This window comes from Pelecanus crispus, chromosome Z (genome assembly GCF_030463565.1).
Source record: "Pelecanus crispus isolate bPelCri1 chromosome Z, bPelCri1.pri, whole genome shotgun sequence".
Classification (NCBI taxonomy): Eukaryota; Metazoa; Chordata; class Aves; order Pelecaniformes; family Pelecanidae; genus Pelecanus; species Pelecanus crispus.
The window spans coordinates 57,579,712-57,607,635 of record NC_134676.1 but is presented as its reverse complement, the minus strand read 5'-3'; the positions used below and the strand labels follow the sequence as shown (position 1 = coordinate 57,607,635).

Sequence of the window (27,924 nt, the reverse complement as noted above, 5' to 3'; positions counted from 1 at the left end):
GACTGACAGAGGTCTTACATTGGTTACATGAATTATAACCTACAGCACTAAGAACTCCAGTTTTAAGTCACTTTCCAACCTTTGGTACTCAGCAGTTTAAGTACTGCTGGTACTTGCTCATGCAATGCTGATTATAAACATGCATGTCCATGAGGGGATCTCCTCCTGCCCAAGCTTTTGAGTGTCATATGCAATTCTGCTTAGAGGGCTGGACACTGGCATTCTTGATAAGGTTTCAGCACAGTTAGGATACCATATGCACTCACCAGGGACTGAAAAACCAAACCTCCTCCTCCAACAGGTAGTAGCCAATACAGGTGATGAGAAGGCACTGCTGCTTTAGGCTCTGAAATGCTGGTAATAGTGGGGAAAGAGAGTTCAGCTGTTGTCTTGTGCTTTCACTCCCCTTCTTCCCCCCCAGTACAGATATAAATGCTGGTTTGCCCTCACTGGAGCCCATGACTTTCATGGTATGGGCTGCTCTAAAGGACAGACATAGGGCCAGCATCAAGTAACCAGATACCACAGTACTGCAGATGTTCTGTGAATGTCTTATGTTTGCTCCCCCTGGAATTGGATACAATTGGGAGCTAGTGTCCACAAAATCTGTGGTACACAGTACAGTGCCTGAAGTGGGAAGGAGGTTTCTGAACAGCAGAGGAAGGAGAAACAAACAAGTGAAAATCACTATTATGCTACTAAATATGATTCTTTATTCTTTTTGATTTTATAAACCCACAAACTTCTCAGGGAAAACTGCAAGGACTTTTGCACCACTTGCACATATGCAGCAGGTTCTTGTCCAGTTGACAGAAAAAACATTTTCAAAAGCATTTAAAAAAACATTTTCTTAATGGACTAGACATTAAAGGTGTTTAAAGTAAAACTTTTCAAATGTGTTTTAGTCTTTCATGTTTTCTCTATGCCCGCACCCTCCTTTCAGCTGCCAGGGAAAAACACATCTGGACTCTGAGATATCAAAAATATCCTAGCTTCAGGAGGTCTGGAAAGCAAAAGCCTGGTCCCACTTTTAGTCAGGCATTCCTTGTAATGCTAGAGGATGGAAACATCAAATAACAGGGCTCCTCTCTGTAAGAACCTCAGTATTGTTACTCTTGACCTGAGCTACTATCACCATAGAGCAAAGCTCATTTCTCCTTGACCTACTTGTGGAGCTACTGCTCTGCTATTGAAGTTACTGGGAATCACCAAGTCAAACCAAGACACATAGGAAAAGGAACTAAGAACCCCTGGTGACATAAAGCCTACTACAGCTTTGCAAACAGTTAAGAGCCAGTATTTGCTGATTCTGAGAAAAACTATGGTATAGAGGCTGTGCAATTATTCCTGGAGATATCAAGGAGATCTGGTGGTGTTTCTAAAGTCTGCTATGAAGATGTGAGCTCTCAGTAAGTATTCCTTGCAGAAGAGAGGATGAAGTGAAGGCAACTTGTGTAGATGATATCCCAGAATTAGCCAGTAGAGTGGTTCACTACACTAACATCTATCTATTCAGTCCAAGATTATTGAACAGCACAGAGCAGTGGTTGCAGAAGGTTGTTTTATTTTGGTTGGAGAAGTTTGAGTGTGGAAATAGCCCCTTTTATTCCCCTGTACTAGTACATTACTGGGCTTCTGAGAATATCATCAGTGGTGGCTGAGTTAGATGTTGAAATAGGCCATTAAATGCAGGCCAGAGGATGGTCTTGTGACTGTTCCTCCACAGGTATCTTCTTTCTGGGATAGCTTATCAGTTAGATGGGTCTGTTCTTCAGTTTATCCTTACGTCAAATAGTCATTACTACAGTAGCTTGAAGTGTGCTAAAAACCAGCTGGATAAAGACAGAGCTATATATCAAGAAGGACTAGCTAAAGAAACATAAACCATGTTAACCTAGACAAGCCTTCATTGGTATTTTATATACTTTGCTCCCAGGCTTCTGAATGTCTTGAAGGTGAGGATAAGGCTCAGATTTGACTTTCCATCCTGCAAGCTGACGGTGAATGCAGGAAAAGAACAGTGTACCCGCAACCACTAGAACTGCTGAGGAGATGCACTATGTCACTCTGCAGTAAAAGAGATTTATTGCGACCTTCCAATACTTAAAGGGGGCTTACAGGAAAGATGGGGAGAATCTTTTTAATAAGGCCTGTTGTGACAGGACAAGGAATAATGGATTTAAACTAAAGAAGAATAGATTTAGACTAGACATTAGAAAGAAGTTTTTTACAATGAGGGTAATCAAGCACTGGAACAGGTTGCCCAGAGAGGTGGTAGAGGTTCAAGGCCAGGTTGAATGGGGCTCTGAGCAACCTGATCTAGTTAAAGCTGTCCCTGCTCACTGCAGGGGGGTTGGGCTAGATGACCTAGATGTCCCTTCCAACCCAAAGCATTCTATGATTCTATGATTTCTTGAAAGGTAGAGTCTTTATGCTCAGATGCGCCACATAGCTGACTTTCAGCTAACTGGCTACCAAAGAATAAACAGTCCCCTCTCTACTAATTTGGCAGACAACGTAGTAGACTAAATCCCTTGAGAAAACCCCCAACAATCAAATCCAAATAATTTGCCATTGGCCATAGCCAGAAGACAAAGATGCTCACTGCTACACTTGTCAGTTTGTTTGGACTGTTCTGCAGGCTATAAGCTCACTAGACCGTGACCTTTTCCTTCATATGCAAAGCTTCTAAAATGGGACTCTGCCCTCTAAAGATGATGTAGTAAGTAACTGCCTCTACCAAGTCCTTCATCAACCACAATTTCTAGATGCAGCCTTTTTGATTGTAGAGGCAGCTTCCCTTGTTTCCACCCACTGAAATCACTACCTGCTGTTGGTGATTACATCATAGTTACTTAGTGGGTGGAAGGCTGGAAACTGAAAAGCTGGTCACATTTTAGACTTCTCATTTCACATAGCTGGGAAATGAGATATGGATCCCCAAATGTTAGCTCTAATTTGACACACCATACATATATTACCCACCATACATCAAGATATGCTCATAAATAATTCAGATGCACTTAAAGCAACGTATGGGCTTACCAACAGAGGTGATTAAAAACAACAGAATTGCACATTAGTTCCTATGAAGTCAGATGAAACTTAGGAAAAATACAAAAAGATAATACCTCAATTAGGAAATGCTGAAGTAGTCACTAAGTATTCAGAACACTACTCTGATTCAGTAGCTGCTCTCAAAGAAAAATTTTGGGCAAAGTATTCCCTCGACCCATTAGGAATCTGAATAGTCCATTTCTGTAATTCTTCCAGGTACCTAGTATATTCTACGTGTAGTATAATCCAGTACCAGGCTAGCAGCTCCAAGAAGAGCAGGATCTGCTAGATTTGAGACGACCACATCCACAGTTTTAACAGAGGACAGAGCTTGTCGATTTATCACATCTTTGACAGCATTAACATAGTGGCCAGCTAGAACTCCAGAAAGGATCACAAGAGAGGGGTTCATGGTGTGCAGAATGTTCACAACTCCCAGGCCTAATGCTGTCCCAGCTGCAAAGATAAAATAAAAAGAAATTAAAGCAGAATACTCAAAGCAGTCTAAGCATCAGTTGTTGAAATAGGTCTGTTAGCAGCAAATGACACTACCAGGAAAGTGTTCTATTCCATATGGCAGGCAGTTTTGAGTTTATGTTATCAGACAATATGAGTTTGCCATTAATTTTTCTTTCATAAGAAAAAAAGGGCAATTTTATTGCACAGTAATGCATTATCCAAAGATATGGATGTGAAAGACAAAGCAATGCATTACCACTCTTGTAAGCTAAGAGAAAGTAGGAAAGCATTATTCTGCCATCTTAGTGCTATCAGCTATGTATGAGGAAGAAGACTGTGTTTAAAGCTAGCAGAACAGTAAAATATCCCATGTAAAGTAGTATGTTGTTGTGGTTTAACCCCAGCCAGCAACTAAGCACCACGCAGCTGCTCACTCACTCCCCCTACCCTGGTGGGATGGGGGAGAGAATCGGAAGAGTGAGAAAAACTCCTGGGCTGAGATAAGAACAGTTTAATAATTGAAATAAAGTAAAATAGTAGTAGTAGTAATAACAATATAATAATAATAGTAATAATAATATACAAAGCAAGCGATGCACAATGCAATTGCTCACCACCTGCCGACTGATACCCAGACAGTCCCTGAGCAGTGATAGCTGCCCCCTGGCCAACTCCACCCAGTTTATATACTGAGCATGACATCACATGGTATGGAATAGCCCTTTGGTCAGTTTGGATCAACTCTTCTGGCTGTGCCCCCTCCCAGTTTCTTGTGCACCTGGCAGAGCATGGGAAGCTGAAAAGTCCTTGACTAGCATAAGCAGTACTTAGCAACAACTGAAACATCAGTGTATTATCAGCATTATTGTCATCCTAAATCCAAAACACAACACTATGCCAGCTACTGGGAAGAAAATTAACTCTATCCCAGCCGAAACCAGGACATATGTAAATTGCTTTTGCTTGTTTAGGCTAGCCATTCACTTGCCTACAATGAAATGTCCCCAAATTTTCCAATATAAGAATGCTGAGACCTTACTTTTTTAAACTGATCTTTGCAGAAACTTTTCATCTTCTCATTTATTGGAACAGAGACTTAATACACACTTCTGCTCACACTTTCTCCAACATTTATATTTAACATTTCATTACCATTAGTAATTTTATATAGAGAGGTCCTCAATGTGTAGAGTTGTGTTTGTAGTGCTACAGTGCATTACCATGTCTGTATCCCCAAGAATCTAATCATGGGAGGGTTCCACACTTTGGGCTACGTTCTCACCTGTTCTGAGAATGCTGTCTGCTTTTGTGTTCCCAAGTTTAGCTGCTTGAATGAGATGCGCAGCGCTAACAACCTCCTCCTTCTTCATTGACATTCCTTCTACTAACAGCAGATCCTCTGTTTGAAGAGGAGGAGAGAAGCCAAGAGAAAAACATGGTGATGTGGTAAGTCAAGAAATGGAAGGTGACAAACAAGCAGTTAAGATCTTTACATTTCTTTTACTTGCACACTGAAGCCTGAATCCCAGAGTTTAGCCAAAGTGGTCATAACCATATTATTCAGTACTGCTAGGAGGAGAAGCAGGGCATCAAACTTAAACAGTTATAGTATGGTAATTCACTAGTCTTGTCAACCCCAAAAGTTAATAAAATAAAATACAAATGTTCTCAAACTTATCCAAGACTGAGAAGCTATTGCTGAAAGACAGTCACTGTGAAACGAAACCTCAGAGAATGCCTGTCAGATTACCTTACAGCATGCTTAAAAAGGAGAGACTAAACTCTACTACATGGTTCTGGTAATTTTGAGACCAGTGGTTCCAAGTGTGGCTTGCCTGGGTATTGCCATCACTGAAAGAGAATTGTATTGTACTATGCAGGTTGTGGCAGCTCCTGGGTTGGCCATATGCAGGAATCCTATCTGGCTGCCTGTACAGCTATTCTCATCTCCTCCTAGAAAAAGATGGCAGGTCTGTTTTTCTTAATACCATCTTTGCAAATTTCTTCCTATACGGCAATTTAGTAATCATGTTTTCAAAAATAAAGTACATAGATACCATCATGCAGTTTCTTAGCTTCTCTTTGTAATGCTATTCCAGAGGCATATGCTTCTATACATCCTTGGCTCCCACACAGGCATTCTGGTCCATCTAAGGATACAACAATGTGCCCAAGCTCAGCAGCACAGAAAGAACTGCCATGGATCAATTCGTGTTGATGAATGATTCCACCTCCAATTCCTGCAAAGATATGAAAACTTCTACAATAAAAAAAAAAAAAAAACAACACCAAAACAATTTTTAAAGGCCCCAGTTCTGCAGGACACTGACATTTGCTTATTGTAATACAGATGAGATACAATATGTGCATCAGTGGTCTTCTATACTGGAAACCAAAAACTACTGGTTACTGAAGAACTCTTCTCTGTTCGACGCACCTAATAAGCAAGCTCATAGCTCCCTCCTATTCACATATGTATCAAAATAGTATATAATGCTTCTCCTTTCTTAAAAAGCCTATGGAAAGTTCTGAACTACTATGACATCTTTTAAGCTTGTGAGTCATGCTCTTTATGCACAAAACTAACCTTTCAAGGGGCCTTAAAATTTTGCATTTCAGAGCTGATTTTTTAATGCTGTATTTAGAGTTACACCTGTGTGCTAAAGAGCCAGGACACTTAAATCTGCAATCCTCTGCTGCCCGTTCCCAAACCCTGGGTGGAACTTCATCAGCTAGTTATTATTGCCACCATTCTAAAAAGACTATATAGTTAACAATGGAGAAAAGTTACCCCACATTTGCATTTGAGATATAATAAGCATCATCTCTCGTATTCAGCTGCTTATCTTCTAGATATGTAGCCTGATGTGACTTGTATTTCTGCAGCTGGAAGAGAATTAAGCTATAAAGCTGAAAAAAGCAAAATTATTCCAGCTAAACTTGCTCAGATTTTCCTCATTTTGAAAAAAATGGTTTGCCTGCATAGCTGTTATCAGCAAAACTTCTTTTATCAAGAAGCTTATACTATGCAAAAGGTTTCATTTGCCTTAATAAATTAAAGAGTACCCTGAAAGAAACAAACAGATAGGTTTAAGAACCTAATATATTAGGGTTTTGCAGGCACAGTGGTGGTGTTTACGCTTTTAAAATCAGCTGAGCCTCTGAATGATGGTGCTGGTATTTTGACTTTGGGTTCATTGAACTGTAACATACCCACCTGTACCAGTAATGAGTGTTACAAAATTTTCTATTCCCTTTCCATGACCAAATTTCCTCTCTGCTAGAGCAGCACAGTTTCCATCATTGTCCACCCAGACTGGCAGGTGCAGAGCATCAGATATTGGAGTTCTGAGATCCACAGAGCTCCACTCCTGAATGAGTTTTGTAGAGTGAAGCACAATTCCTTCTCGGGGGTTTACTCGTCCCCCTGTGGAAATACCTAAGTCCCAAAAATAGAGGAGAGAAAATCAAAACTAAGTCTGCATAATACTTTAAGTAAGAGATCTGTTTTTCTCTTTGCAATGACAAGTATTTTTATTTCTAAAATTAGGCTTTGAAGCAGAGCACGAAAGTAAAAATTTCTAAGTATTATGGGCAGTGCAATTTCTGACATGTAAAGACAATTCATAGAATTCCACTGCTCTAATCACAATGCACCCAGTATCTTAAGAATAACTAGATGGGTAACGGTTAGTGTTGGTCAGAGAGTTAATGTTCCTACTTCAGGCAAGATTGCAGCAAATCACTTAATACTTGTGTTTCTTTTTAGTCATGTATGAAAGACATACAACAGCAAACTGTACAAAATAAATTATTCAAACCCTGGAACAGTAGAAGTGTCTGAAATTTGCTGTAACTCAAGGTTTAGAATAACTAAAATAATGACTGGACTTTGAGTAGTAATTTCTAGTTAAAAATGCACTCCAGAATGAAAAAACAAAACAAACCCCAAACCACAACCCAGAACTCTGGGGGGGATGGGATGGGGACGGGACATGGACCAAACAACTCCAAACAACCTCTAAGAAAAAAACAAACAAAAAAGAACCTCCAGGGAGGGAAAAAACCACTGGGGGGTGGGGGGGAGGATGGGGGGATGGACCTCCAGGGGAAAACAAAAACCCCAAACCCCTCAAGGGGAAACCCCCCACCCCACCCACTTCCAGGGAGGAAAAAAAGAAAACAAACCACCAAACCACCTCCAGGGGGAACCCCCACCACCACCTCCAGGGGAATCAAGACTGTGTTCAGACATTTGTCTACTGAACGGAATAATGGCTAATAATAGGCACTATTAGCCAAACCACTTTTCTCTAGCTGGAGAGGCTTCCAAAGTTGATGGAGTCTGTCAGGATCTCTGAAAAGCAGACCACTCTATTATGGAAGTATTTAGCTCTAGACAAAGTTTGAACATTTTATCTGTTATTCTTGTACAGAGATTATCGAATTGTGTCACTTATCTAAAGATGTTAAGAAAAAAGAGTCCCAGGGTTAACATTATAATAGAAAGCAGTACAAAAGCTACAAGACAAGTATCTGAATTTAACGTTAAAGCTGTAAGACCCCCAAAAATCTCACTGTGTAAAGAGCAAATAATCTGAGAACCTGTCAGCAAGTACCTAATAGAAACGACATTCCCAATGTCAATCTGTGAAGGTCTCCCTAGGATTTTAAGAACCAAATGTATTACCACAAAACCTTATTTAATACTTATTTGCTAACTCAGCAATAGCTTAGTAGAACATGTCTACTGCTTCTAAATGCCATAATTCTGTAATTGATGTAAACAATGATGGGAATTAGCAGAAGCTATCTCTTCATCCTCTCTTCTCTACCATCAGCTCCAGAAAGATAACTTAAATACTGCGTAAAAGGGTAAATAGATAACTCGCACAAGTACCTCTATGCAATATTTGTGTATAGATCTGTGCCTCCTTTGGTTGAAAATTTGTGTAACAGTAAAAAAAGAACTCAGTAACAGCTGCTAGTGTTCTTTGGGCCTGATAGTCTTTACTTTTCCCTCATTTTCATAAAGCTGTTTTTAATACAAATGCTTTGTTTTGAGTGAAAAAAACCCAGCAAAAAACTCAAAATTGAAACTAACTGCAGAGCTGTTGCAATCAAGACTTACTTGATCATCAAGACAAAAAGATGTTGAAAATTATGATTTTTTCCCAGAGTCCTACTTTTTGATCACCCTGCAAACCTGTTTTGTATTAGTGGGAGTTCCTCAGTTGAAGTTTTGCTCATGTAGCTAGTATTTTGAGTGCTGACAGCAGTTTATAGGACTAGAAGGAGGAAAATACTTTTTTCATTGCTGTCTGTTAGTAGCTCCTTCTCCTTATTCATTTCCAACCTTTATTACTTTTACCCTTACTTATGATACCTGGAATAAGGCCAGTGTTACTGATAAAACATCCAGGATTAAGTTTAGCCCTTCTGCTCAGTCTTGCAGAAATCTCACCAAAGTTATAGAAACTCTCCATCTTATGGCTACTAGCCTTAATGAAATGACTAGAATCTAATACATTAATTATTTCGATAGGAATTATTCTCTAAACAGAACTTTCAATTTCAGCTAGTATTGTGATTCAAACTATGAGTCTGAATAAGGCAAAGAGCAGCTAACAAAAATAGGCAGGTTAGAAATTCCTTATTCTGTATCACAATTTTTCCCCTCGTTACTCAGTAATTGAACAGTAAGCAATCAGTCACAGAATGGAAGGGGCTGAAGAACAAACAGGAATGTAATTCTTGTAAAATGACAAACAAAAGGAAAAATTTTTCCCCCATATATAAACCTCTATAAACTAGTTTATGGTTTTATTATCCTAATAAACATAGCTGACTGTAAACTGTTCTTAGATACTTGCAATAGTGACTACTGCAGGGTTTACCATCTTTTCTACAGGAACTATGAGGCTTTCAAGATCTAGCATTTGGACACAATAAAATAATTTGAGTGATGACATCATGTTTATTACCCAACAGACAGTCTTAAAGATTTGATTTGAAGGTCTGACATTTCTCTTCTTACGGCTTTGTGTACCTAACATTGTCTTGAAAAATACTTTTAAAAGAAGTTCAAATTAACTTTTCTTCCTGTTGTGTGATTCAAGTAAGTTTTGGTCTGGAGCAAACTACTTTTATTTTGGAGCATTTCTCAGCTAAAATGAAGATTTTATGTCCTCCTGAAAAATCCAGGACACATTAATCAACACCTTCATAAATAACTGTAATATCTAATAGCAAAGCTCCAAGTGATCATTAAACTGAAAAAGTCCTGTCTGGTATAAACACACAATTTAACCTGGAACTCTACTACAGCGTTAAGTAAACCAGACATCAACAAAAAGGCTGCTTTCGTCTCTGTTAGCTGCAAATTTAATCTAACATTTTAGCCTTTTTAGTCTGCCCTAGTGTAACTGAGGATTCTGCTGCATAGTTAATCCTGGCCATAAAGAAAGGCTTACAGACAACAGAGGAAACTTGACTTAGCTGCAGTTGTTTCAAGAGCTGTTTCAATATACACTAAGCATCTGACTCACAATTCTGAGACTGCAGGGAGCTTCAAAATCCACAAAATCTATACACCACACATTTCAGATATAGTTTAGATAGTTGCTTTCATGGCTGTTACAGACTGGGGCAACATCAGTATTTCTAGTCAGCTTCTCATTTTCACTGACATTTAAACAAGTTTTTCTGTTAAGAATATAGTTTAAGAGCTTCAAATACACAAGATCCATGTTAGAAAGGTGTTTAAAATTAATCAGTAGTGATTTCACGTTGAAAAACTTAGATAAAGAGGCAAAGTTAATATTTGTTAACTTACCTACTCCCAAAATTCTGCAGTTCACATTTACTGCCTCCGATGCAGCCTCTACACACATCTTTAGAATTAATTCTAGTCTATCTTCATAAGTTTTAGGGTTGAGCTGGGTATACTTCTTAACTATTTCACCCTAGAAATTAAAAACAACAAAACACACCCCATAGAAATGTACTTCATGATGACATTTCTCTTCCAATTTAAACTACAGGTCAACTTGAAAATGGAGAGTTCTCTCTCTCAAAAAAAACCACAAACCCAACAACAAACCAAAAAAACCCCAGATGCATGCCTTAGATCTTGGTCCTATGGGCTGTTCTGTGCAAGATTCCTGACAACTCTGGGGGACAAGTTTGCAAGATTAGGCATTAGATTCTTGCTTCTGTATTCAACCTATCCTGTCTGAAATAAAATACGTATTTTAAGGAACATGTGGATTGTGTAGGGAAATATCACAAGAGCTACTGGAACTATTCTTAGGAGTAAACTGTCATACAGCAATGCACTTAAGCTCTGTATTATAAAGCGTTAAAAAAGGAAGTAAGAGAGTAGCAATTGCTAAAAAGGACAGAAAACCCATAGTGCTTGAAAAATAAAATGTTTTCAGTTTGACTACATGGAAGTTTTGCATGGTGTCATAGACACTGCTATTTTACCAGCAGGAGGAGAGTCAGCCAGAGAACAACGCTAGAAATTTCAATGAAAAATTTACTATCCTTTCAGAAATAACTTTTCTGCTAAGCAATTATACTTCTGAGTCACTTGAAATATTTCTGGAGGACCATCTACTGTGACATATGTTGTATGGGGGAGGGAGGGTTCAGGAGGAAGGGATTATTTTCAACCCTAGGAGTCATGCAGTAGTAATGAAAGCATTCATTATGCATGCCTGAATCTGTGGGTACTAAGGAACTAATCTTAATGTAATGTTAGTATTGCAGGATTAGGCCAGGAACCTGCAGAAGATATGCTGCTCAGCAATGTTATGCTCCCTATTACATCCCCAGTATCTAAGTGAACAGCAGTGTATTAATACAACTAAGCAAAAAGGAGTAACAAAGACAGTCTATATGCAACATGGCTGAGTCATTGCCAAAATAATAGAAAATTCGAAGACGTCAATGGTTTGACTATTAGATCCCACCATCTCAGCACCACATCAGCAATAGGGTTTACAGATTTTTATGATGTTTCATTTCCTCTTCACTTTTGGTTTGGAGAGGGAATCATAGAATCATAGAATCGTTTAGGATGGAAAAGACCTTTAAGATCATCCAGTCCAACCATTAACCTACACTACCAAGGCCACTCTAAACCAATCAAGGGTAGACTAGACTAAACCATGTCCCCAAGTGCCATGTCTACCCGTTTTTTGAACACTTCCAGGGATGGTGACTGCACCACCTCTCTCGGCAGTCTGTTCCAATGCTTGACCACCCTTTCCGTGAAGAAATTTTTCCTAATATCCTACCTAAACCTCCCCTGGTGCAGCTTGAGCCCATTTCCTCTCATTCTATCGCTAACTACACGGGAGAAGAGACGAACACTCACCTCACTACAACCTCCTTTCAGGTAGTTGTAGAGAGTGATAAGGTCTCCCCTCAGCCTCCTCTTCTCCAGGCTAAACAATCCCAGCTCCCTCAGCCGCTCCTCATAAGACTTGTGCTCCAGACCCTTCACCAGCTTTGTTGCCCTTCTCTGAACACGCTCCAGCACCTCAATGTCTTTCTTGTATTGAGGGGCCCAAAACTGGACACAGTATGCCAGGTGCGGCCTCACCATCGCCGAGTACAGGGGAACAATCACCTCCCTGCTCCTGCTGGTCACACTATTCCTGACACAAGCCAGGATGCTGTTGGCCTTCTTGGCCACCTGGGCACACTGCTGGCTCATGTTCAGCTGGCTGTCAACCAACACCCCCAGGTCCTTTTCCGCCAGGCAGCTTTCCGGCCACTCCTCCCCAAGCCTGTAGTATTGCATGGGGTTCTTGTGACCGAAGTGCAGGACCCAGCACTTGGCCTTGTTAAACCTCATACAGTTGGCCTCAGCCCATCAATCCAGCCTGTCCAGGTCCCTCTGCAGGGCCATCCTACCCTCGAGCAGATCGACACTCCCACCCAGCTTGGTGTCATCTGCAAACGTACTGAGGGCGCACTCAATCCCCTCATCCAGATCATCGATAAAGATATTAAACAAGGCTGGCCCCAAAACTGAGCCCTGGGGAACACCGCTCATGACTGGCTGCCAGCTGGACTTAACTCCATTAAGGGAGGGGAATGAGACAAAGTTATTTTGGAAGACAAGGCTGCGGCAAACATTATCAGAAGACACAACAGCTTTTAGAAGGAGTATTTGAAAACTCAGTTACTTTCTTCATGAAAAGAAAACTACATGTTCAACTCTGCCATTTCCTGTTAAATGCTTACATCTGTTGTAAACTTATGAAAGTCTGATCCTTTTCACTCTGACTTGCTAACATTTCAACTTTCATAAATGCCACCTCAAGCTACACTCTGCAAAACGGACAGGATTTTTTAAAATTCTTTTTTTTCCTGGCTTTGTTGACAGAAAATGTGGTGTCAATTTCACTTCTAAAAAAGTTATACTTTTAAAAGTTTTCTTTAAGACCTTAAAGATCTGCCAGACATCTCCTTTTAAATGAATGCAAAAATTCTGGACCATATCAGGCCAATTTACATAGCCCTTCATGTTCCTGCAGGCAGCTTACTTTTCTTTCTGGGTAACTATGTCTAACTGATCTTGGAATATGGAATACCTGGAAATATGCAGTGTAATGGTAGGTGTAATTGTCCAATACTGTTGAGAACAAAAGCCAAAGACTTCTGAACATTTTTGTTCACATCTTTAAAGTGCTGCAGAGTTCAGCATTTTTATGGTGTCGTCCGTCCCCCCCCCCCCCCCCCCAAACAGGAAGATGGGTATCTAAATTAGTTCAAAATTCTTCAGTCCTGACTATCCTTTCATTTATCAACCTGGATCATAATTATTTCAAATATTTTTACACCATCACCAAGTAATTTTTATCCCATAAGCTTGAAGTTCACAAGTTTAAACAGAAATGTTGTGGCTTTTTCATTGATCTGGATAATGAGCTGATGGTCATGTTTATTTGTTTCACTATATGACACCTTTGCAAGTGATCTGGCACCAGACAGATACTGATGCCATTTTGGTAGCCTCACTTGCTGTTTTTTAAGACTTCAGTTTTTGTTACGTTTGCCAGGTATGAACCTTCACCTTTCTAAGTTAGCTGTCAAATATTTGTAATAAGTTGCCTACAGCAGAGCTATGCAAGCAATACATACTTATTAGTGCTGATGCAGGCAAAGGAAAGCTTCCTGCCATGCCATTACCAGAGAAATGCGCTGATGAACTTCTAAGCATGGAGACCATTAAATCACATAGTATAAGTAAACCTGAACATCTCTCCATACAGCCTTTACAAGGCTGTAACTTCAAGCCTATTTCAAATTAGTTACTTTTACAGGAAGAGAGGCACTTCACACTCACAACTCACTCAATCTTTGAAGACTCTAGGAATGCTAGCATATGTATCAAATTCTACTTACTCTGGTGATGGTAGGCATCATTTAAAGCATCAAGCACCTCTCTTCATACAAGGGACACAGTCAACACAATTAAAAAAAAAAAACCAAACCAAACCAAACAAAAAACCCTGGTAAGAATTTTACAAGATCATCATACAACTCAAATCCACCACCATTTTCCAATGCAAGATCAATTATAATTCAGCTGGTTTTAAGAGACCTTTCTAAGCCAGTTCCTACTATTTCAGCAATGAAGACACTATACCCTTCCAGACTGTCTATTCCAGCCTTCTCTTGCATTGACAGCTAAGCTGCATAATACAGAAAGCTTTAAGATAATTTTCCCTTCTACTGTTTTAATACTTTACTACCTGCTCATGCACAAGTGAATCTGATTTTTCTCTTCTTGGAAGAGGCTTCTACATATCTGAAGGCTTCTCCCCCCACCCCCACCCCGCCCCCAACAATTTCCTCTTCTCTAGGCTGAACAATTCTAGTTTCTTCAACCTTTCCCTGTTTTCCATGTCTGTAATAATTATTGTTGGTTTTCTCCTTATTTTCTCTCCTATCGGTCTACAGCTCTGTGGTATGATGCACTACAGTGAACACTGTTCCACCTGAGGCTTGGTACTGTCTCACTGATTATGCTTCTATGCAGGAAGATATTGAGAATTTTTTGATTCCTGGCTATTTTCTTGGTAGAAGAGATGCAAAATTCTACATCCTGAACCCATCCACCATGAATCCTCCCTCAGTAAACTGCTTTGCTAGATGATGATTGTTGTCCAAAATGGTTCTGTGTGTCTATTACAGGGCTGTGTAAGGCAGTGGGGAACAAAAAAGACTGCCCTTGGAGCCTTTCCCTTTTTTTACTTGACATATAAAAAGCTGCAGGGTGAACCGAGTCACCTTTTACAGGAAACCAACACATCTGAAGGTTGTCCTATTCTTCGAGCTGTGTATGACTTCAGACAGAGAGGGAGCAGCTAGGACCATGCACCAGAAAATGGCCTTTGCTAGTTTAACAGCAGCCTTAGATAAGCAAGCCAGCAGGCAAATTGTATCAAGACTGTATGAGACGTGCCTCAAACGAGGGAAAAATCTACCCCTCAACAGCAAAAGCCAGTAGGAGTGCTTTGTTTTGGAGCTCTTCTGCATCATAAGCTCATATGCCCACTGTAGGAACAAAACCACAAAGCCCAATGGAGTTTGCAGAATATCTAAAAGCACAACAGAGTATTTACCTTCATACTGACAATTGCTACCCGGAGATTTGTTCCACCCAAATCCACAGCCAGAGCACTCTGTGTCTCTAGAATATGGTCAATATCTTGAGAGATATTATCTTTGACAGGAGGAAAACAGAATTTCTTTTGCAATGGCTCTTTGAGGTCAATAGATTTGAGGAACTTCAAAATCCTTGGAACAGCATTACCATCTCCATATATTTTTGAGCTATAATATGAAAAAAAAATCAATTTAATTGGAAATTACACTGTGATCTATACAGTTCTTTATATGACAGAAGGCTGTAACACTGTGTCATTACAAAATTATGATATGGCTACTATGACAATACTGCAGCTCACACCACTCAAGTCTGTCATGGGATACGGTAGTGTCTGTAGTTTGAAGGTCACACAACTGATTGTGCAAGTTGGGCATTAGCTCCATATTGGAATATGAAACATGGAATGTAGAAAACTGGAAAGCTAATGATGCCAAAAAAAAAGAATTAAGAGTTTAATGAAAGAACCCATATAATAGAAGTCTAAAATTATGGAAAGTTTATGTATGTACTACATATCGAGGACAAGATGCACGCATCACAGATGACAGCTACATAATAAAAAAACAGTACATTTATGTCAGTTTGCAACATATACATGTGGTTTTAAAATATCATCATACGTGGTGTCAGACATTTGGTATTACAGAATTCAGTTTTGTTACTCTGTTGAGGCTCTTAAGAAATATACTTTTAATTCTTGTCCTTAATTAGACAATCTCTTTAAGTTTGTAAGAACATACATGTTAAAGAATGGAGGGTCAGTACTGTACATTTGAAGAATAATGAAAAGCGTCTTGCTATAATCCTGCAGCTCCCCTGGAAGCTTGCACTCTGGACTCACTACGTATCATGCTCTGAGGTCAATCCATCTATAAAGTACTGTGTCCTTCAGGTACAAGTCAGAAGTAGGCAGACAGGATGTTCTCCCCCATGCTGCTCCTATAGAACAAGCTCTCTTAATCATGCTACCCTAAGCTAACATACGAATTTTGGCCTCTTGCCTTTCTGTTGGATGTTCAATTACTAGTTATATCAAAACATTACTAGTAACATTTTGCTCTTCAAATACTAACCTGCATACTGGACACTGCACTATGACTCTGAATGAGACATGTGAAATGAAAACTAATTTGTAACCTCAGACTAGTGCATTAAAAGCACTCCAATCAAACATGATGAACCACCTCAGGACTAAATGCGTTTTACTCTACTGCTTTAATGTCCCCTCCAATGAAGCATGATGAGTGTACTTGCCATGGATACTGTTTACCAAACTGCAGCTGTAGAGCATGCAGAATCTTATCCTGTGTATCAGCATCACGAACATGAAGAACATTTTCACCTAGATAACAAAAGTCAACATAATAGGATAGGTCAGATCCTTAAATTACATTAGACGATAAGAACTGCTTTAGAAATGAAGAAATAATTATTTTTCTTTCCTTTGAGCAGGAAAGACTCCAGCCAGACCAACATCACTCTTCATCAGTTATGGGTGTCCCCTTGCTCCCAGTAAAGCAATGGCGACTCCTATGATACGCTGTCACGCATTACAAAACACTAGAGAGTAGAATATTACCCTTCAACAGAATTGTATTATTAAATTTAAAATGCACGAACGACAACATGGGGTAAATGGCTATTAGTATTGTATCTGCGTATCTGTGAAATTTACTTCTTGAAGTGGTAAAGAGTTCATATTTTTTAAATGATATTTTAATACATGTCAAACATCAAACTAGCTATAAAGGAAATTAGTTAGTTGCCTATTTTGCTAAATGCAATCCACTGCAAATGGAGACACATTTTAACTTGTCTATAGATAAAAGCCTCATTATGTTACGTAAAACACACAAGCAGCACTAACATGATACAGGAATAGCAAAAGCAAAGCTTTAAAGTAGGTCAAAAATTATGTCATGCTGATACTGCAAGGTGGCCTCTGTCAAGCATTCATTTGACTTCATCCTATAGAACAAAAAAACCTCAGAACCATGAGGAAATTAGTTAAGCAAACATGTACCTGTTTCTCTTCCTGTCTGACGTGTCCCCAGGTTGATGACAGGTGTACCAAACGCTCCCACCTCTCTGACACCACAACTGCTGTTACCAATCATACAACCAGCATGAGCAACTAGCTGAATGAACTGGTCAAAAGGGACATGCTTTACTGCCCGAAAATTGGGATGATGCTCAATGCCCTTCTTCCTCATCACCCGAACCATCTCTTTGCTTCCTACAGAAAAATAAGAGGTAGAATAAATGATTCAAGGTCTGTTGTTAAACTGAAAGTCCAAACATGCAAAGGAACTAAGGTTCATTGAGTCGCCAGCTCTGAGTTGGTTTTGTTCTCTTTTTATCCTCACAGTGTAAGTTGCAGAGCTGGGCATGTAAGCCCAAGTTTGATCCCAAAATCCACTGCAAAAATCCTTTCGTAGTTTTTAGTTAATTTAAGAGACACTAATATTTCTTCTACATGTCACATAGTTTCCCTTCATCTTCCTCTCCACACTGAAAAGCTGAAGTGTCCTCCAGCAATGGAGGACATGCAGCATGGGGCTGCAGCAGATGCACACCTGATGCTGCAACCATCCAGCTATTTCCATCTGGCTGGAGGTCCTGGGATAAAAGCACTCCATAAGAACCAATGTATGCTTTAAAGACAATCTGTTTTGTGTCCCTCTGTCATGAAGGTATTTTACTCACCTGCATCCACATTAGGGAATAGAACAAGTGTTCTCTTGTTGAAGGAGATGAGTGCGTCTAGTGTCAGCTCAAACATCTTTATGGAATGTTTAATATCTGTGGTTACAGGATGCTGCAGAGCAACTATATAATCTCTGGTTTTGACATCTTCACCTGTCCAAATGGAGCCCAAGAAAAGTTTTTTTATTGGCATAGAATAGGAAGAGGAAGGAAGGACATACTTTTGAAACTACCAGTGTGAAAACCTGAACAGTCAAGGCACTGAATGGGGTATGTAACATAAATTTCAATGTTACAATAAAACTCAAGGGAGTACCAGGAGAATCTAGCTTGTTATTTGCCTCTCTAAGCAAGTCTTGTATCTTTAGAGACCACTACCTAAACCCCAACAAACTGTTAACTTGCAGGCCTACATCTAAAGCTTTGCAAGACTATTCCAGAGTCAAGAGCCTGTTCTCACACCAGTGTAAATCTGGAATAACATGAAAGCCCTGAAGCTGCTCAGGTTTTCTGTCAGTTCTCTGCTCTGGTAAGACCTCATCTGGAGTACTGCATCCACCTCTGGGGCCCTCAGCACAAGAAGGACATGGACCTGCTGGAGTGGGTCCAGAAGAGGGCCACAAAAATGATCCGAGGGCTGAAGCACCTCTCCTATGAGGCCAGGCTGAGAGAGTTGGGATTGTTCAGCCTAGAGAAGAGAAGGCTGTGAGGAGACCTTATTGCCACCTTCCAGTACTTAAAGGGGGCCTACAGGAAAGATGGGGAGAATCTTTTTAACAAGGCCTGTTGTGACAGGACAAGGAATAATGGATTTAAACTAAAGAAGAATAGATTTAGACTAGACATAAGAAAGAATTTTTTTACAATGAGGGTGGTGAAGCACTGGAACAGGTTGCCCAGAGAGGTGGTAGAGGCCCCATCCCTGACAACATTCAAGGTCAGACTGGATGGGGCTCTGAGCAACCTGATCTAGTTAAAGCTGTCCCTGCTCACTGCAGGGGGGTAGGGCTAGATGACCTCTAAAGGTCCCTTCCAACCCAAAGCATTCTATGATTCTGTGATTCTCCATCCTCAAGCAAAGACTTCATTCCCATTGCTTTAAAAAAGTCAGTCATACTTGTTTTAGTACATTTGGAAAAAAAAACTTTTAACTGCAAAATATTCACCTACTGATCTAAGAAGGTTCCAGCTTCCAACTACACAGGTTAATGTGCCATATGGGAGATTGCTTTGTCAAACATAAAAAGCAGACACAAACCCCCACTGTTTACAGGAATTATTTGTAAGTAAATGAATATGAAACACCAAAAGCTTTAGGCACATGTTGCCCTGTTGCAGCGCATTCCTCAAAAGAATGTTCATAGTATAAATTCCCTTTGATGCTTTTTAGATTAGCCCTGAACAGCTCTGATTCTATTTAAATACATCCTTTACACCAAAGCAGCTGTTCATATAAGACTGTTCTGTTTTTTAAATTGTTCAATTCAGAAAAATTACCCATTTAAGAAGGTATTTTTTTGATCTGGCCGAAGGACCAGATGTGTTTACTAGGACAGGTTTCTAACTTTCCAGCTATACATGGTAGAACACAGATCAAAAGAAAATGTAAAAATAAATAAATACTAGATACTATTACCCAATATCCTATCTTTCTGAGAAGCAGCAAGTTGATGCTTGATAATCATCTCCAATTAAACAAACTTAAACTTACTAGCAAGAAGTCCGTCTGTTTCTTTCCTGTACTCTTCTCAGAGGCACTGGTCAACAGATCCCAGACAGATAACCTAGTTACCAAGTTTGTCTAGTGTTGAAAGTCATATGAAAAACATAAAAAATGGACTGCTCACCTAGCCACATGCGTATAATACTCATGTAGTCCTTATTTTTGGCAGAGAGAAGCTTGTCATATGAGGGGCAGCCCGCTAAGAGGATGCGGTCATGGTCTTCACACATGGCTATCAAATGCTGCTCTGCACTCCTTGTGCAGCACACGTGGTAATGGGCCAGTTTGGTTATAGCATGCCTGATAGAGTCATCAATGGTCCCACTGACTTCCCCACCTTCAATGTGAAGAATGCGAATATTCATCAGGGCTGCAGATGTGGCCAGGGCCAAAGCATCAAATCTGTCCCCGTGAACTATCATTATGTCAGGTTTCAGGCGGTTCAGGACATCGGGTAACTTGACTAATGCAAGGCCCACTGACTCCACCATAGCTGCCTCATCCTCCCCTCTCACAATGGTGTGCAATCTTGTATGAATATCGAAGTCATCTTGTTCAATCATACGATAGGTATTACTGAAGGTAAGAGGAAAAGGGTTAGAGTAAATACAACTTGGTTTTACAGCAACATAGCTTGACAAAATAACTGCATATTAGATAGCTGTACTGGGTTTGAACAAGGGCCTGCTTATTACACCTCCTTCATTGACAAAACTAGTTTTTAACAGAATGTTCTCATCCATATGAAGATCTTCCCTCATATGCCAAGCATAAAGTTTTTCTAGACACCTTTAATGAGGAGCCTTGTTGAACATGTTCTGGAAACCCTCAGAAATCAAACTCCTTGTTCACATGTTTGCAGAGCCTTCTGGAGAATAGGTATGGCATGATTTCCTTTCAGGAAAGGTATGTTGACTCCTCACCAATATGTTGACTTTGCTGGACAAATGTATAAATACAACAGAATATGATGCAAAGCTGAGGCCTGCATGTTCAAGGAAAACATCTTGCAGCTAGCATCCATTTTTCAGATTCTGTTTTTGAGTTGTATCGAGACTTACATACTTGTAGACTTAAGAAATCACTCCACAAAGAGGCCTTAAGTTCAAAGGAAACAGGCTTTCGCACTGAAGAAAAAAGGCTTTCCCTGCATACTACAAGCTTCATTCCATAATGAGAAAGTTAAAACATTCCTGAATACTGAGAATTGCTACTGTTTACAGTTATGTATTTGAAATATGAAAGATCATACATCTGTGTAAGATTACCTGTCTTCCACATTCACTAAACCTGACCTACGTAGTCTGCACACTCTGGCTGGAATAAGAGGGAAAAATACCAGAAGTTTTCCAGTTTTGTCTTCAACACATCTGACACATTCACCGTCTTACTCAAAGGATTACACTTTTAAACTGATTTAAATCAGATTTAATTTTCATTAAATCCACTCTGCTACTCACATTCTGCAAATGAAAATCTCATGATCTGCAATCTGAGCAAAGATAGCAAAGACTAGAAAGTGCTCCAGCTCAAGTAAAGAAGCAATTTCTATTCTGCGTAACTAAAGAAAACCCTATCTATCTACTCAATTCTGCTTACTGCTGTTAACACACAGGATATATTCCTACAAGTAACTTGTCAGGTTTGTTTTTTTTTTTTTAAAAGGCAAATCCTTTTTATGTGACTGAGCGAAGTGGCTCAGATTTTTATAGCGTAAACTGCATTACATTTCCAACTCCACTTACAATTGCCGTTCATAGACCTGCCTTCTTCCCTGCTATGTGCATTTATCTCAAAAAACTTTCTTCTCTTTTATTCTATATTCTTTCCCTTCTGAAAGGTCAAAATCTAGGGACCAAACAAAACTGCATTATTGGTGGTTTGTTTCTTTTACTATCCTCCAAACGCTTCACTAAGAAACATTTCACAGAATCACTACCATTTGAAGTCTGCTACTGTTGATTACCCTACTCAAATCACTGGAACACATATGTTTTGAGGACCCACTAATTCTCTAGGATCCTGCAGATTAAGGAATGCAGGGCTAGGTCCTGAGGAAAACCCCAAGCAGTACTAGGGTTTAATAATACTTACCACAAAGCAACCAACAGCAACAACATTTGTCAGATGAAAATGTCTACTGCTTTGTGCATTACAAATCATTCACATCAGAAAGACAGGTGTTAAACACCTTGGAATTGGAAAAGCTGTATTTCATATTACTTTGCACAAGTCTTGCAGACAGCAAAGAGTTCAGAACTATACAAAAATCAGGGCCATGCCTCTCCTCTTCAGCAAACGAAATGGGATTACCTTATTTCTCCAATCAGACAGGATGCAATTCAACATACTAACCTGGCTTGCCAGAAGTTTGATTGGCATTTTTTGTTTTGTTTTTGTAAAATCAGGTTAGTTTTGTGGTGTTGAATTCACCTTGTCATGTCATGTTATTAGATGGAAATGTCCAGTACAAAGCAAGGAACAGAGCACTACACGAAGAATGGGCAGCAGTGAAACCTCCTGTCTTAGTACTTTTGAGATAATCAAACTTCCTCACACCCTAACTTAAAAAGTGCCAAAATTTATTGTTGGAAAGACCAAAAAGTGTCTTTACTTGAAGATACACATAACATTTCTGAAAGCTCAACAATGCTGATATGCTGCAAGCCTTACACTAAAGTCTGATTTTGACTTGCAAGTGTTTTCCTATCTATTTCACTTACTGGGCCCAATCTGGTAAATGCAGCCTGAGCTTGCATCCCCAACAAGAATATGTAGGACATTTCTGCTTTTTCCCCAGTAAGAGAATATTCCCCTAGGATGTGGGAAGTACTTCCAAAGGAAGGGATTTGGACCAAGACATTCCATCCTCCCAGGCAGCTGATCTGACCGCTTACTTCTTATAGGGTGTTACAAGAGGGGACCCTAATCTATTCTGCCAAACCATATCTAATATATCTATCAGTTATTCATTTTGTCAGAAAGAGACAACCACCCTTTCCTTTCTCTGCAATCCTGGAAGTAAGAACTAACAGTATTCCCCTGGGATATGGAATATATAAGCACTTTCTCCAGTAACTATGCAAAGTGGAAGAGCTGCAACTTAAAATGATTGAAGACTATCTTTCCTCTGTGAAAAATAAAAACTGTAGCACATTTTCACTTGATAATCACCAGATTCTTAGGGAAACCTGAATGAACTGAGTTTCTCACTTCATATAGTCTGTGATCCTGTTCAAGACCTCAATTACAGCATTTACACCAAACTTTTTAAAATTCCAAGACTGGCTGGAAAAAAACAGAAATATGCAATCTCAGGAGGAGCTGCAAAATGAAATAAAATCTGAAAAAAATACATTTAAGATTTTGTTGTGTACATTCACAGTGACAAGGACTTTGTTACCTGACATTCACAGTGACAAGGACTTTGTTACCTGACATTCATGTTATTGCTAACACCCCAGAAACAGATTAGCAGATACAAAAATTCACCTTACCCATAATCATCTATCAGGTGGGAACCAAGCACTACGACATCAAGTTCAAAGAACTGTGGTTCTGCCTTAATACCAAACATAATAGGAGCTAATTTTGAATAATCAGCACGGTTGCAAGTAGCAACACAAACACGAAGTTTGTGGTTGTTTCCATTTCCATTCTTCTCCATGACTTCCTTTTGTTTCTGTTTTGAAAGATTCTTGAAATACACTTCCTGAAATAATGGGGGAGGGGGAGAAGCGTTAATAATAATCTTTATAGTATGGTACACTTCATGCACAGCATAAAAAAATGCCCAGAATTGTGGACACATACTAACTCACCCACTGATAACAGACAACTGATACCTTGCAGTACATATCATTAGAAGACTTTAGAAAAGGACAGATTTATTTTTATTTTAGTTAAAACTCACTTAATTTTAATACCACCATTTCTATAAATAATATATAAAAATTCTACATAAACAATATTTAAGTATTATGAAGTTCAGCTGTAATTAAACAGTAAAATTACTTTTTCCTGTTTGGATGGAAATCTCTCTGTAAGTAGAAACAGTATTGACGCCTTAGTAAGTGAAAGAAAAAAAATCCCATATTCCAAAACCGCACAATGCAACAAACTGCTAAAAGATCCATCCACTGACAGACTCTGTGAACAAAAAGAGAAAGTTTTTGCCCAAGTCACTTTATGTTATCTGTTAAATACACTTTGGTGATGTAAAGTGAGTTAAACATTGACATGTAAACCCTTCCATAATATTTTGCAGGCCAAAGTGCATCAAGATATTCAATAATACAATATTAGGTTACAGTAAGACAATAACTTTTGGAGACAAGTAGACAAATAAGGATGATGATGATCATCAAGCAATTTGGAGGCTACTGGGGGAAAAAAAAAGGATTTCTGACAATTGAAATGCAAGAGAAACCCAGTATTTTTACAAGCAACGTCAACAGTTACTGCAACAAGACGATTTCTCTAATCCAATTTTACAGCTTGTTTAGTAGCTGATTATGTCATTATTTTTAATGTTTAACCATCCTCTGTTTACCACTTTGCCTTGCTGGTTTTTTTGTGGGTGTTTTTTTTTTCATTCAGCAATTGGAAAAAACATTTTAGAGAAAAAGAAAAGCCTATTAAAAAAAGGATACAGCAATAACTCCCCCAAAATAACCCAAATTTCCTCTCCCTCCAAACAGAAACTACTAAGTTGGCAGCAGAGAGTATCAGACCAGTTATAAGTTTTTTGTTGTTCTTGCGAAAATAACTGGATTTTAAGTAAGTACCATCCTTTCGGTATGAAATCTAACATTATGTCAGATTTTTGTTGCAGTTTAATGGCAAGTAAACTTTTTCCAGATTAATGCACAAGGATTCCTCATCTCTCACTCAGATAGAGCAGTATCAATCTCTACTGGCTTTGACAGCTAGGGAAGCTCTTTCTGAGAAGCTGTTGTACAAGCATGACAACGTTGACATACAATTTCATGCTCCTTTTATATTACATTTAATTTTTTTCAGTAAGTTTTTAAAAGAAAGGCTATTGTGACATCCCACTTTTATGAAACTTAAGAAGTTCAGTAACTTTTCAAAGATTTCACTGTTTTTAACACAGATTAGTTTAGGTTTTACCACACAAAATGAAACAATGTTTTTGGTATAATAGTCATGTTAGGGTGATCAGGAATCTATCCCAAGTTGTCAAAGGTAAGAGACATTTCTAGCCTCCACTTGTAATCCACTATGGCTCTGCAAAACTGTGACTGGCCATGATGTTTCTTCTAGTTTAATTCCAACAACCATGATTCCTGAGAGAGTAGTTTACGCTAGCTTTCAGAATGAAAGTGAAGTGGCAAAATGCAAAGATGGCTGCCACGACTAAGCTCATAAGAAATGGCATTTCTCACTTACTCATGCAAAGCAGCTATGGCTACACAAACCAACTTCAGTAGAATAGACACAGTATGGAATTTCAGCATTTGATTACTATCATGACAAATTAAGCTGAGTTCTATGGATTCAGCCGTAAACTAATAGGTATTATTTGGTTTACACTGAGCCCCTTCATTTGAATTTATATTCGAACCTTACTTCAAAAGTAGTATGTTAATTAATCACTATTTTACACTTTCAAAGGGTCAGACGATAATCCTTCAGGCAGATTAATTATTTCCTACTGCTGAAAACATCTGCAGTTCTGTGCATATATGATGGCTGTTTTAATTTAATCTTGTCTTTCTTTTTGTCCAACAGGCTTGAAATATTTTAAATGTATGTAAGAAATTCAGTACCTCATGTTGAAAATGTAGAGAGAGTACTTTGCAGGATTCTAGATGCTGCATAAAGGTAGCTCAGAGAGCATGTTATCCTGTATCACTGAGTGAAACCTGACACCACACTAGCTAGATTCAGATCTAACAGAACCACTGGTTTCTCATTTCTAAAACAAGCTCTTTTTGGAGATGGTTCCCGTCGTGTATGTAAAAACAGCTACTAATTCACATAAAGTCATGTTCAAGATGTGAAGGCCACTTCTGAGATCCCTATAAGCTTGTCCTTCAAACTGCATCTTAGTATAGTTAGAAGCAAACCTCTCACAAGACTCTTCCAAGTCAGCCACTGCTGCATATGTATGCTAAACTATACAAACTGAGAAGCCAAAGGAAAAGGGTTCAGAATAAGTTAGTGACAAAAGTGAGCTTACCCAAAGTCTGCTTACTCGAAGTTACCTGCCTGAGCTAGAACCATCACTTCCCCTCTGACAAAGCAGTTATCTTTTCATTTATGCAAAGCAGGCTTTTAAGCAGAATGGTTTTCTGTCCTCCTTGATCTTCAAGCAGTCTAAAATTCTAGAACCTTTCAATCCAAATCCAGAAAATACCATCTCCTAAAATAGTAAGTCTGTAAGTTGTAAAAAAAATAAACTCTCATGGATATGTAGTACCATAATTTCAGATCTACCAGAATTCAATCGCTAGATCACACATCTTTCTGGCCACACAGATCATGTTTAATTACAGTTGCAACTGGCTGCAGTAACAGTCTCTTGAAATAATTTCAGAGGTAGATGTGGAGATACTTCAAAGGTATATGAACTAACCAGAATCAAAAGCAATTCATACTCTTTGTGCATTTCAACTTCTGTTAACATTAGGTTTCAGTAAGTCCCAAAGCAGAATTACTTTTAATACTGCCTAAAACCTCTGTAACACAATGGTTTCAAAAAGTTGCAACTAAGCCACACACAGGCTTTGGTGCAGACACAAGTTTTTCTACTGCTGTCAGTTTTAACATGGTGTTTTTCTGAAGAACCAAAATATTTACCCTAGCAAAAGGGCTGATAACAATCCCATGTAAGTGTTAACTACAGGGGAAAATTTACCACTAATTAAACGAGTGTATTGTTTTTCAGGTTAAGTTGGATGATGATTTCTAAAGAAAGGTGATGTATTTCTACAGCACAGTTTAAAAACGGACAGAATCCTGTCTTGACTCCAACCCATTCTCAGCCTGTAAAGGCAAAGAAAATCCTGTATTTTCAGTGTATTAGTATTCACTGTCAAAAAGTAATGGCAAAGTCCCTTCAACCATTAACAGTATAATGTTTATTACAGCAGAGCTGTGATGCCCTAGCTATATAAGTTTGTTGCCACTATGACTTTAGTATTAACAGGTTTTGCAAGCTAATCATCTTTTCAGAGCTGTTCACTGAAATCTTTAAAATAATTAATCACTAACAGTTGCCTCTTAGTTTCTAGGTGTTCGATGATATACTGAGTTTGATCTACACAGCTTTCTCTACTCTGGGATCCTCCTGTTCCAAGGTCTATCTTTTCCACCTTAGTACTATCTTCAGCAGATAGGAGAAAAAATAAAACAGTGCTCCGTGAAGGACTACTTGAAATAATTAATCTCTATTTGTTTTGGTGTACTGCTCTTCCATATCCCACCTGAAGGGTTTTAGACTATTAGAGGTTCAGGGACTTTCTAAGACTGGGAAATTCTGGGCCAAATTTTACAGCAACCAAGTAGCAACTATTTCTGTTAGCAGTCTCCAAGTGCATGAGACACTCCTTTATCAGTGTTCCACAAACAAATGATACCACCTGTGTATTCTACATTCACATTTCTGAAGTGATGATTTTCAAAATCAAAGAGCCTGGAATACTCCTTTTTATAATCCCTACACTCTGCATATGCCAGTGTGCTTGTGGAGTCATTCAATCTTCCCATTGGCTTTGCTATGTTGTATGCACATAGGTTATTCTGCCCAAAATTCTTCCCACACCATGTACTATCATGTACTCATGCCACCCTTCTTTACCACGGTACCATTGCTTCCACATCGCCTGTAGGTGCACACACATCCGGGACCTGCTCCTGCAGCCCTATGCAGGCGACCATATATAAAAGTCTTTCAACGACCCCCCTGAACACATCTGTGCGAGTGGAAAAACCATTCTCAGTATCACCCTGTGCACATATTACCCCATTCTGAGACGAGAAACCCTTCGCACCATTTCCCCGCAGGAACGGAATCGACCTCTTCGCTGCCCCGCCTCCTTGCGTGTACGTGGGATGCCACACCCTCCGCACCTCTTAAGTACACGGATACATTTATTACCCACGCGCAGGGTCTACCCTTCCCAACCACCTTCCTTCCACGCCTGCAAAGTACCACTCGCGGTGCGCACCCCAACATGCGCTAGCACACACCTCGGCACGGGAAGTCCTCCTGCCACGCCACACAGACGTGCGCACACGTCCCCGTGCAGCGCCGTTTTCC

The 27,924-nt window shown here is 39.3% G+C and overlaps 1 protein-coding gene across 3 annotated transcripts; it reads right to left on the bottom strand.

The window, feature by feature from the left end:
• Nucleotides 1-358: 358 nt before the first annotated feature.
• GNE (glucosamine (UDP-N-acetyl)-2-epimerase/N-acetylmannosamine kinase) lies at nucleotides 359-27,924 on the bottom strand. Of its 3 annotated transcripts, XM_075725771.1 has the most exons (12): nucleotides 27,855-27,924; nucleotides 23,135-23,349; nucleotides 19,762-20,213; nucleotides 17,915-18,067; nucleotides 17,232-17,444; nucleotides 16,463-16,550; nucleotides 15,162-15,372; nucleotides 10,352-10,481; nucleotides 6,734-6,955; nucleotides 5,574-5,756; nucleotides 4,799-4,915; nucleotides 359-3,513 (listed from the first exon to the last, which is right to left on the bottom strand). In XM_075725771.1, the coding sequence occupies exons 2-12, from the start codon at nucleotides 23,302-23,304 to the stop codon at nucleotides 3,278-3,280; spliced, it is 2,175 nt and encodes a 724-aa protein (XP_075581886.1). In that variant the 5' UTR covers nucleotides 23,305-23,349; nucleotides 27,855-27,924; the 3' UTR covers nucleotides 359-3,277. The 3 variants fall into 3 exon arrangements, with proteins under 3 accessions (XP_075581886.1, XP_075581885.1, XP_075581884.1); XM_075725770.1 differs by lacking the exons at nucleotides 6,734-6,955; nucleotides 27,855-27,924 and having other exon boundaries at nucleotides 23,135-23,343; XM_075725769.1 differs by lacking the exons at nucleotides 17,915-18,067; nucleotides 27,855-27,924 and having other exon boundaries at nucleotides 23,135-23,343.

Bases quoted from the DNA above. Each gene is read 5' to 3' on its own strand.
- GNE (XM_075725771.1), bottom strand. From the start codon at position 23,304: ATGGAGAAGAATGGAAATGGAAACAACCACAAACTTCGTGTTTGTGTT. The intron at 4,916-5,573 runs GTATCTATGTAC...CTCTTCAAACAG, and splicing joins AGCTAAGAAACTGCATGATG to AGGATCTGCTGTTAGTAGAA. The intron at 3,514-4,798 runs GTGAGAACGTAG...TTATCTTTGCAG, and splicing joins AGACAGCATTCTCAGAACAG to CTGGGACAGCATTAGGCCTG.